At 41.9% G+C, this 11,972-nt stretch overlaps 1 protein-coding gene across 1 annotated transcript; it reads left to right on the top strand.

The window, feature by feature from the left end:
* Positions 1–5,836: 5,836 nt before the first annotated feature.
* klhl43 (kelch-like family member 43) lies at positions 5,837–11,856 on the top strand. The gene is made up of 6 exons (XM_031874876.1): positions 5,837–6,237; positions 6,568–6,716; positions 7,139–7,485; positions 8,526–8,825; positions 8,923–9,098; positions 9,483–11,856. Exons 1-6 carry the CDS (start codon positions 5,885–5,887, stop codon positions 10,279–10,281), a joined length of 2,124 nt encoding a protein of 707 aa, XP_031730736.1. The 5' UTR covers positions 5,837–5,884; the 3' UTR covers positions 10,282–11,856.
* Positions 11,857–11,972: the final 116 nt, after the last annotated feature.

Below are 11,972 nucleotides of genomic sequence, written 5' to 3' on the forward strand. Positions count from 1 at the left end.
ACACACACACACACACACACACACACACACACACACACACACACACATGACAACCACAAATTCATCTGCAATTACTTTTAATTGTTTTAGTTTGCATTGAGGAACAGGTTTTTTGTCTCCACGAGACACAAAACAGTCATTACTTGAGGAGGCAGTTTCGATACTGTCATATTGCTTTAAACATGACATTTGATGTTGGACATGGATTACTATATTTTAGTCTTATGCCTTTAAATGTTAAGGTTTTTGCAAATTTTGTTTCGAAATTTTGAAAAATGATTTTGTTTGGTGTCTGACCTGTTACTGACATCTGCAACCTTTTGGAGTTTGGCTACATTTTTAAAAACCCTCAAGGCTCCAGTTTTGTATATAATAATAACATAGTAACACATAGTAGTTCATGACAGGAAAATATTAATAACACGATTTTTCAAGTCTGTTTCCTAATAATTACACAAACGTTTCCTGTGAAATTAGTTCTAAAGTCTATAGTTGTTTATTTCTACTGCTCCATTTAAGCCAATAATTGCTTCTTCCCTGCTCATTATTATTAAAAACTTAATTATTTCTTGTGTTTTTTTTGTCATTGCATCACAATAACTTAGATTGTAAAAAAAATATAAGAAGTAAAGAAAAGGAGGAAAAAGTATATAAAAGAAAAAAAGGCACACATACACACACTCTTATATACTGTACCTACAATATCAGTACCCAAATACTATAAGTAACATACACATATATATAAATACTTAAAAACAAAGTAAAATAAGTACAAAATAAATGAGCAGTGTGACTAAGACACAGGTTATCAATTTCATTAGCATTCATTTGAAATTATTCAATTGGGAATGAACCAATTAAACCTGTTTTAATTGTAATTAGTACTAAACTACACAGTTCTAAGGACATTCTATGGAAATATTGAGGAATTTGAGTACCTTAAAAGTAAAGCATTACCACATTAATTGTCAGTAGTGTTTAACGATGGGAAGGTGTAAAGATGATCTACAAGACTATGTACCCTCCCTCGGTTGTTAATCAGGCCGCGGGGCTGTTGCTTAGAAAGCAGAGTTGTTAGTTCCAGTACATCTGTCAGTGATGGTGATGGTGGTGGTGGTTGGGGGTAGTGGTGAGGTCTGGTTCCCAGTATGGTGGTTGACAGAGCAGCTGCTCCCTGCGCCAACCTTGGTCCTGGATATTTCTGATGGCTGATCTCTGCAGAGATTATTTTCATGCCACAGAAAAGACATAGATTTTACATTTCATGGATTTGAACTGCAGTGGGTTATAATGCTGTACTTCTATACTACTTTATACAGTTATATAACAGCTACAGTTACTCTTTAATTCAACCTTTCAACCTTTCAGATAGTTTCATTTAAGTAACAACGTGAAGCCCAAAGAGATAAAAGTATCACATAATTAAAAAAAACAAAACAAAGATTAGAGAAAAGTCCAAAAAATTGAAACAAATTTGTGAAACATAACTTTGTTTTTTCTTCTTTCCTGCCCTCATTAATCATCTCACAACCCCTCAGATTGATCTGCTTACCCTTTGTGGACTGACCCGTATGTTGAAAACCACTGTATTAAAGTAGTTAAAACAGTAAAATGCTGCTTTCACATTGATGCATAAGTATTTGTAATATAATAATGTATTATATAATAATATATCAGTGAGACATTTATCTGCAGAAGGAGTACTTTTACTTTGATACTTTAGGTAAATTCTTCTAATAATTCTTGTGTACTTTAACTTGTAATGGAGTATTTTTACACTGTGATTTTGGTACTTTTACTTAAGTAAAGGAGATGCATCTGTTGTTATTTGTGGAAGGAGATTGTTTCTGTTGTGAGTGAGGTATTAGGAATACTTTATCAAAGCCTATGGAACGTGTGATTATTAAGACCATACTCCTCATTAGTAATAAAGTAAAGTCATAAAGTCATAGGATATATTTCATATCTTCCACCTTGTTGTTTTTGCATCAATCAAATATGTGTTTGACATCATCCTGCCCCTCGTGTCTCCAGTTGGCCCTGACATTGAACTCATCGTCTCCCCACATGTTTCAATAGCTCAGGGTCACATTCACAGAAGCTCTTGGCTGCTGTCAAATAATAAATAACTCTTCTTCTTGGTTAATTTGTGGTGTAGTGAAGTTATACAGTGTCCTGGCAGCAAATCGTTGCTGTTCCAACTGTTTAAAGGGGGATAGCAACATGTCAACAAGTAGCCTATGGTCTGTAACGGTGAGCCCCTCCTCTTCATATGACACCGACAACAGCTGCTGCCCCGTCACGTGCCATCCTGCCTCGGTCCCTGGTCTGTCCATGTGTGGAGCCTCGTTGGCTGGCAAGCCAATAGATGCTATTTAAAAAGAGCCAAGTTCAGACGCTGAGCGAATGAGGAGGAGGGGTGGAAAGAGGGACGCGGAGAGTCATGTACATGTTTGTAGTCAGAAGCAATGGTAGTAGCATTATCAGCATTGTCAGGATTGTTCAAAATGGCCACTAGATGAGGTTATTAAAGAGGTCACAGACAGTGGTGTGATATGGTCGGAGAAGGTATTTAAAAATAGAGACATGCAGCTTTAGTTTAAGAAAGTAATGGCAAATCAATTAGCCTTAGCGACACTAATCTTTGATATTATGAAAAAAGATATCTGACGTTGCTTCAAGAGCGTTAAGCTCAATACACTTCCAAGCACATTAATGACCATAAATTGTAAAGGAACAGTGCGTGGCATTTCGGGGGGATCTATTGGCAGGAATTGAATATAATATTAATAAGTATATTTTCCTTAATGTATAATAACCTGAAAATAGTTGTGTTTTAGTTACCTTAGAAGGAGCCATTTATATCAACATAGGAGCAGGTCCTCTTCACAGAGCCGGAAGTCATGTTTCTACAGTAGCCTAGAATGGACAAACTAAACATGGCTCCAGATACGGATATTTGCATTTTAACGTTTTCTCATTGGCCAGCATAGCGACTACACGCTTGGCAAACTGAAGAAGTTTCAGTTGGTTGCAACCTAAACGCTAGATGACGCCAAATCCTACAACCTGTCCATTTAAGATTCTACAGTCATACTAGCAGCTCTGTGATGCTGTACTTGAACTGAATGCTAATATCGGCATGCTAACTCGCTCACAATGACAATCCTAACATACTGATGTTTACCATTTCCATCATGTTAATTTAGCTTGTTAGCATGCTAACATTTGCTAATTTGCACTGAATAAGGTAGAGCTTAGCCTAAAGGGAATGCCATTAGTTTTGCAGATATTTGGTAATAAAACAAAGTATTGGACAAACTGAAAATTGGAGCTGGTTATGGCGCTAGATGAAAAGTCAGAAGATTCCCAAAGTTATTAGGATTCATCCACTGGGAACCAGATTCATGGAAATCCATTCAACAGTTGATGAGTTATTTCAGTCTGGACGAAAGTGGTGAACCAACTGACCGACAGAGACATAGGATTGGTGTAAATATAAGACATGAAAAAGGCAACTAAAAGTCAGACTATGAGAAGCTCCAGTTGAATCTAATAATGAACGGACAATAAATGATCTAACACCACTCAGGCCCAAAGAGCAAAGTTGAGAAAATGTAAAGTACAGATCTTGATGTGAGAGAAAGATCATTTAGAACCGGCACACAGTTGAGTCCCTAAATAGCCCCTTAGGTTTCATTTACTTCCCGCCCTGAACCAGCACTGAGGTGATCTCTGCACCGAGGCTCAGGTGAACCACAACAAAGATCCTGCTGCTGTTTACCACCAGACGTCCAGCTGCCAGTCACTTTAAAGGCCTTCAACTTTGCAATAATATATTGTGACAATACTGAGTCAGTGCGCTGACTTTATGACTCCTCTCCACGTGAGCTAGTATCACAAAAGCTTTAGCTAAATGCTAAAAACTACTTTAGTAGTTAGCATTATCCGACAATTGTTACAGCTGCTGCGGTTTAGAAAAATGTACAGCCTCACTGTGATAGGTGGAGAGTTGATTTTAACGTGCCTTGTTGTTTCCGAAGCTGTGTGAACATCAAGTACGTTTTTTTTTAACAAAATAAAATAGCACAACAAAGATTTAGTGGACGTGAAAACAAAAAAAAACATTATTTTGCTTCCTCAAATATGCTGCCAATTGGTGAAATCACCTCGCGCTCATTGCCTTTAATTAATGTCATTATACAATTTGCTAGAGTTTGGACACTATTGCTGACCACTTATGGCTGGTTGTTGTTGTTGCATTGTTCCGGTTTGAGCAATTCCTTCCAGCCAAGCCTCATGCAACAGATACAAAACTAAACCAACCAAGCACACAAAGTACAAAAAACCCACAACAAAAATTGAGATATATGCTCTGGATAACCCCTCCAGTATCCTCCACGACCCCCATTTCTCCTATTTGTTTATCTCAGACTCCCTCTCTGTGTCTCCCCTCTCTGCCGAAGTTGGCAGACTGCGGCTCATTGCGATCATGAATAAGATTCCCCCAGTTGCATTCAATTCTTTGTGGCCGCTGTAAACCACAAAAACCTAACCCTGAGCTTCTTCACTGCACTCGTGCCTGTCATTCACACTGCTGCTGGTTCAGAGACAGAGAGTTTGTAGGTGACCCTCAGTTGGATTCAGAAAAAGGTGTCAGCCTGTGTGTTGTTGTGTTGTGTGAGGTTAGAGATTAGCGGAGAAATGCGCGTCTGTCAGTGGGTTTGTCACGTCCTCCAGCGACCATGAAACTGTGGTTTAAAGGCTGGAAACATTTGCCAGGGACCTGTTGTCAGTTGTTTATGAGGAGCTCACTGTTGGCTTTGGAACACACCTTTCCCTTTAATGAGTCAAGATATAAAGAGGCATTGTAGCGGACAAAGGAGACATGACAAAGCATTTTAAGGGCAGGGAAGAGTGACTCTTGTTTTCTTAGCTTTGTGAAAGTCAAGTAGAAGTAAGTATGTGTTATTGTGCGTCATTTCAGTGCTGGAGGAAAATCAAGTTCCAGACTGTTGAATTTTGCTTTACAGATCTAATCCATTTCTGTGGACATTATGTTCTCTTATATCATTGTCAAAGTTATATTATGGAAGCACACATCGATTCAAAAAGTCAAAAACAATAGAATGTCAAGATAGATTAGCCTTCGTTCTATACCTCTGAATGTTGATTTTCAGACTTATCTTCAATGAATCCAAACGAAAGGCTGCCTAAACCTAGACAAACATTAAAATATCCAAAAACTGTGACGCTTTGTGACTTATTGCTTCTGGTACACCAAAGATGTAATATGTAAAAAAGCCTTGTTTATGCGAAACTTTTGCTGTCAAAAATGTATTGAAACTAACAGAATGCAGAATAACATAAAAATATTCAAGTTAGTGTGATATGTTGGGGATTTTTAACACAAATGTAAAATATATGGAATAAATGAATACACCGGTGATCCATCAAGCAACATTGCTGCATTTCTATATACAGCATGTTCTTCCAAAAGGTCTTAAACTGGACCTTTAATGCGCCAGTTACATGACAGCCAACTTAACTTTTAATGAATGTAAAGACCAATGAAATAAAGGGTTTGAACAATTCTTCACTTTTCCTTCTTTTTTTCAGGTGCTGTGTGCTGTGTTCAAGTAAAAACACCAACAAAATCACAAATAATCCCAAACCAGTCCAACCATTTAGAACATTCTTAGCTGCAACCTCCAGCTAAAAGAACAGAACTTCAACTGAGTGTCAAGAAACATTTTACATTTTATTTTTGTTGATCAGCTGGATTTCTAGCAAGTGAAACAGCGTCCCTACCTTTCAAGAGACCTTACTTACAACTCAGTAAACCTTACTTACTGTAGGAAACCATTTAGTGTAAAATAAACACATGCTAAAATCTAAAAAAGACAACCTCAACGGTCAAACGATGGCGCCCAAGAAGAAGGCCTCCCGCCAGAAGAAGCCCGCCGTGGAAGCCATCCCTCAGGTTGCCGTGGAGACCGCCCCAGCCCAGCTGAAGGTGGAGCACCGCGGTGACGGTGTGGTGGTGGTGGAGAGCGGAGTGAAGAAGATCGAGCAGATGGCGGCGCTGGACATCGCTCAGCTGAACAGCCTCAATCTGCCGCTGCCGCCGCCGGTCATCAGGCCCGGAGAGCGAGGCCTCGGCCTGGGCAGCGAGCTGACACGACCCCTGCATGGCAACGCCCTGCTGGAGGAGCTCAGCAAGATGCGGCAGGAGAAGTGGGTTCCGATACTTTCTGTATTGCATTGGAACATAATATGAATTGATACAATTACTATAAGGCACAATAGCGACACGATATGATTAGATATGATATATTCACGATAGAATACAGTTTGGATACAATACTTTTACGATCGAGTACAATTACAAGGCACAAAATAACAATGTGGTACAATTACGATACGTTCAAATTGCGATACAATAAAATTACAATACGATACAACACAATTGTGATGCGGTAGAACATCATAACGTGTGTATTGTATTGTGTCATGAGTTATTGTCTCAGGAATGTGTGTCATCCATCGTCTTGCTCTCCTCCTCAGGTTCCTGACTGACCTGGAGTTGGCCTGTAAGACGAAAGCCTTTGACGTCCACAAGCTGGTCATCTCCTCCATCAGTCAGTACTTCAGAGAGATTCTGGCCAAAGACCCGGGCATGAAGCGCCTGGAGCTCCCCTCCCTCTCACCTCTAGGTACACCTACCAATTCAGTTTAAGCTGAGCCACGATATTACAATAATGTTTACAATATTTGAACTTCAGATCAAGATCCCAAACTTTCTAGCTGCCAAATATATTATGCTTAACTTTCAGGAAATTTGCATGAAATGAGAACGATTGACAGAATTCTGTAGTCTCAGCTTGACCAGTGTGGATTCTTCTTTATTTTATTTTGAGTTATGTGATGGCAAATTGAATATCTTTGAGCCTTCAGTCCCTATTTTCTAACATTTTATGGGCCAAATGATGAATTAATTGAGAAAATAATCCCCTGATTAAAATAAAAAGAACATTAGTTGCAGCCCTAAAAAGAAGCATATGTCAAATGTTGTAATGTTTGACTCAGTGTAAGCGTCTGGTTTTAAGTGAAATGTCCTGTCTCGCTCGGTCTGCAGGCCTGGCTAATGTCATTACCTTCGCCTACCTGGGTCGCGTCCACATGTCCCTGTACACCATCGGCTGCACCGCCTCGGCTGCCGCCACCCTGCAGATCCCTCAGCTCCTCAAGATGTGCACGGACTTCCTGCTGGCCGAGCTCAACGTGCAGACCTGCGTCTACATCTGGAACATCGCCGCCGCCTACGGCCTGGCGTCGGTGTGCGCCGCCGCCCGCCGCTTCGTCCTGGAGAACTTCGTGCAGTTCGCGGACACGCCGCTCTTCACCCAGCTGACCCTGGAGCAGATCTCCGCCTTCCTGCAGGACGACTCGCTGCTATTGCCTTCAGAGGTCACTGCCTTCCAGGTCAGAGGTCAAGCTTTGTCTTTAAAGGTCAAAGGTTGAAATTTGTAGCTACAAATTTTGGTTAAAAATATGATATTTCTGTCTAATGAATTTATTCACTGCTGATATCCTAACTGAGGAGAAGTGCCAGGTCTTCTAGGAGGAGACCGACTTCCAGTATTAACTCGTCGACCCTCTGGGCCTTCCTGCTATTTTCATCCAGGCCCTAAAAACAGACCCCAGACCAGCTGGTCAGAGCATAACACAGATCCATGCAGCATTGTGGGCAGAAACCGCTGAGAATATCTCACTGTACGCAAGAAGAGAGCTCGTGTATTAATATGCAACTCTGTTACAGACGCAAATAGACAGACAGCTGAGAGAAGCAGCAATCGCTGTATTTATAAACCGGACCAAATTTGAGTCTGTCTGCACTGTGAGATTATTATCACGATTCAGGTTTTGACTACATTTTTACTTTACTTTTATCACTGGAAATGGTTTCATGAATCCAAATGCATTTTTTTTTTAAATTTTGTATTTGATTATATAATTTACTTATTTGAATTTACTGCCTTGGGTGAGTCCCAAAACAAACAAAGGTGGCACAATGTTATCAGACAAGCAAAAAATATAACTGAATTTAATAAATCGGTTGTTAAATAATTAAAAGAAATATGAAGCTTTGTAATTTTCATTAAACCTCTAGTCAGTTAGTTCAAAAATAAATAAAGGTATTTATTTGTTTTTTCTCTTTACCATGGAAGTTGATGGAATAAATCAAAACTTTTTTTTAACTTTAATTTTATTTCCAATAGCTCATTTCCTGCTTATTCCCTATTTCCGGCACATATTTAATAATGTACGTATCTATTTCCTATCGTCCTCCTAACAACATTGTTGATCTATTTTGAACTTAACATCCTTTGGACTGTTTTGCAGCTACATGCTAATCACTTTGTACCTTTTGGTTTTGAAAAGTGCTTTGTAAAGAGATTTATATCATAACACATGACATGTATCTATGTATGAAATATCTTCCCTGTAAACTCTCCCTCCAGTTGGTCATGAGGTGGCTCGACTTCGACGCCTCTCGTCAGGCTCACGCCGCCGAGCTGCTGTCCCACATCCGCTTTGAGACGATCCCCGCCAGCGAGCTGGTGAGCCAGATCCAGCCGGTGCCCCGCATGATGATGGACCCGCACTGTCACCGCCTGCTGGTGGACGCCATGAACTACCACCTGCTGCCCTTCCAGCAGAACACCCTGCAGTCCCGACGCACGCAGGTCCGAGCCGGTCAGCAGACTCTGCTCACCGTCGGTGGTCGGCCGTCGCTGACTGAGAGAGCTCTCAGCCGCGAGGTCGGTGCTTTGGTGTTGTGTTGTCTCTATTATCCACCACCGTAGTAAAAAAACAACACAAAAAAACCCTCGCTGACCTTTGACCTCTGTAATCCAGGTGCTGTGGAGGGACCCCCGCGAAGGAGCAGCCACCTGGCGTCATCTCACCCAGCTGCCGGCGAAGAGCTTCAACCAGTGCGTGGCTGTGATGGACGGCTTCCTGTACGTGGCCGGAGGGGAGGACCAGAACGACGCCCGCAACCAGGCCAAGCACGCCGTCAGCACTCTCAGCAGGTAGCAGGGTGCTGCTGTTTAGGGCTGTGGATTGGCAAGCGCCTCACAATATGATGCGTATCTCAATACACGTGTCACGATACGATAATTTGCTGCTGTCTGACATGAACACAGTAAACAGTGTATGACGAGACACAAACCAATAGCCGGATTGACCCTAGTGGAGGCTACTATTAATCACTTAGTCCCAAATAGGCAGGTTGGTAACCTGATTAAACATACATTAGTTGGGGAACATGCACCATGTAATGACAAGTCTTAAATCTAGATTTTGAGACACAGGGCGTCAAGGTAAAACAGGACACACCTGAAGGTCGTCATGACTGGGGTCTGGGAGTCGGGATCCCCTCTGAACGTGACCCTCTGCCCTTTACCTCCAAACAGATATGACCCTCGCTTCAACACCTGGCTCCACCTGGCCAGCATGAGACAGCGCCGCACCCACTTCTCTCTGGCAGCCAGCGGTGGCCGCCTGTTCGCCATCGGCGGCCGCAACGTGGAGGGTCTGCTGGCCACCACCGAGAGCTACCTGCCGTCCTCCAACGCCTGGCAGATGCGCGCTCACATGGAGGTGCCCCGCTGCTGCCACTCCAGCGCCACTCTGCTCTCTGGAGACATCCTGGTGACCGGCGGCTACATCAACTGCGCCTACTCCCGCTCCGTGGCGTGCTACAACGTGGACACCGACGCCTGGAGCGAGAAGGCCCCCATGGAGACACCACGCGGCTGGCACTGCTCCGCCGCCCTCGGAGGGAAGGTGTACGTGGTCGGAGGGAGCCAGCTGGGGCCCGGCGGTGAGCGGGTGGATGTGCTCTCCGTAGAGGTCTTCTCCCCGGAGAGCAGCAGCTGGAGCCGGGCCGCCCCTCTCCTCCTCGGTGTGAGCACCGCCGGCCTCTCCCCGCTGGCCGACAAGCTGTACCTGCTGGGCGGCTGGAACGAGGCGGAGAAGCGCTACAAGGCGGCCGTCCAGAAGTACGACCCGGCCACAGACAGCTGGTCCTTGGCGGAGGATCTGCCCGAGCCCACGGTGGGAGTGTCCTGCTGCACCTTGACCCTGCCGCCCCGCCACGCGCCGCGCCGACAGCAGCACCGCAACACCCCGGCCCATGAAGAGCAGCTGCAGTCCGGGAAGAACCGGAGCAGAGAGAGCAGCATGGCTCCTTCCCAAACCATTACGGCATAGAGAGACAGGATGCACGGGAGAGAGTAGAGGAGAGGAAGGCTGGTTCAACCTCTGGAGAACATCTGGATAATGTTTGCTCTATATTGGGTTATATCTTGTGTCTGGAAAGGTGAATACTTAAAAATAAATTTAAATGTATTTTCATCTTTAAATAACACAAAGAATTTAGGAAAGAATAGAATTTTAAAAAACGACAACAAAAAAAGACAACCCTAAACAAATTTAGAAAACAATGCAACCTAGAAGATAAATATTTTTTGTAGCATTATTTAACTAAATTATATAAAATTTAAATACATATTTAATATACATATACAGTATATACATATATAATAAAATAAATACATTTTATATTTATATAAATTGAACTATAAAAGTACTGATAACAATGATTACTGAGAATTTGATTGGACAAAATTCAGCCCTTTTTTTTTTATAGATTTACACCATTTAGATTTAGTGTTGGTCCTCAGTCTTTCCCAAAGGGATTTGGGAGTTTCAAAATCATATTAACTTGACATCTGACCTCCATTATTATAATTTCCAAGAGAAAGCTGCAAATCTAAAATACAACCAGATACAGATCTATGAAATGTCCATGTGCTGGTTTTGTATGAAAGAAAGAAAAGAGAGCTTGTGTGATCCAAAGTGGTCTCAGGAGATTTTACATTGATGGAAACAGAGAAGAAAAACATGGATAAGGGATGAATTGTTTAGTTGAGCAGGTGGAGGTAGAGAAGTGATGGATGGAGGAGGAGGATGAATGATGAAGACGGGAACAGTGGCATGCGTTTGAGTGTGTTGAACAAACTATTAAAAGTTTGTGTACAAAGATGTATCTTAGCAGTGTTTGTAGCGTTCAACTGTGAAAACAAGTGCGAGAGTGTGTGTGTGTGTGTGTGTGTGAGAGAGAGACAGAATGACAGGAGTGTGTGTCCGTGACAGGAATATAAGCCAATTCTGACAAAAATTGCAATAATTAGGATTTCTCACCAGCAAACTTTAGCAGGTTAGAAATAAACAAACCTCATTTATTTGATGGTTATCTGTCAGAAGTAGAGTAGCGCAACTGTAACAAAATGTATTTAAAAAACATAGATGTAGTACTTAAATATATGAATATTTTATAAGTGCAATGCGAGAGGGATTACGGTGTGAACTCTACAACACAGGAGAGATTTTAAAGGAAGTAAAAATGTGCAAAAATGTATACTAAAGCGGGAAAATCGAGAATATTTATAACATATCTAAAAAAAAAAAAAAATGTAGAAAAAAATCCAATAATTTCAAACAAAGCCTCACCCCTGTGTTTGTTTCAAAACATTTGAAGATCTCTGACTGAACTAATTTTTACTGAAACTAAGAAACTACCAACTGAAGAACCAGTGAGACGCCAGCAGGTGGAAAGACAAACTGCAAAGAGTGGCAGCTGCATATCGAGTTATTGATTATTATTTTTAACATGAGATACAATGAGGTCAATCTGGCTCATCCGATTGGATGAATCCCTCTATTTGATACTGGACGAGCTCTGAGCTGGTGGTTTCACCGAATAAAGCCAAAGTGATCAAAACATGTCCAATTCCTGTCTTACTTTCTATTTCTACTTCAGGGCAGGCTGCTGGGAAATGTAGTCCGACAACAGAACGGAAGCTGTGCTGCAAGAAACGTGTCGTTAGGTCAGATTTAGA

Source organism: Anarrhichthys ocellatus, unplaced genomic scaffold, assembly GCF_004355925.1.
Source record: "Anarrhichthys ocellatus isolate YVR2014 unplaced genomic scaffold, GSC_Weel_1.0 scaffold84, whole genome shotgun sequence".
NCBI lineage: Eukaryota > Metazoa > Chordata > Actinopteri > Perciformes > Anarhichadidae > Anarrhichthys > Anarrhichthys ocellatus.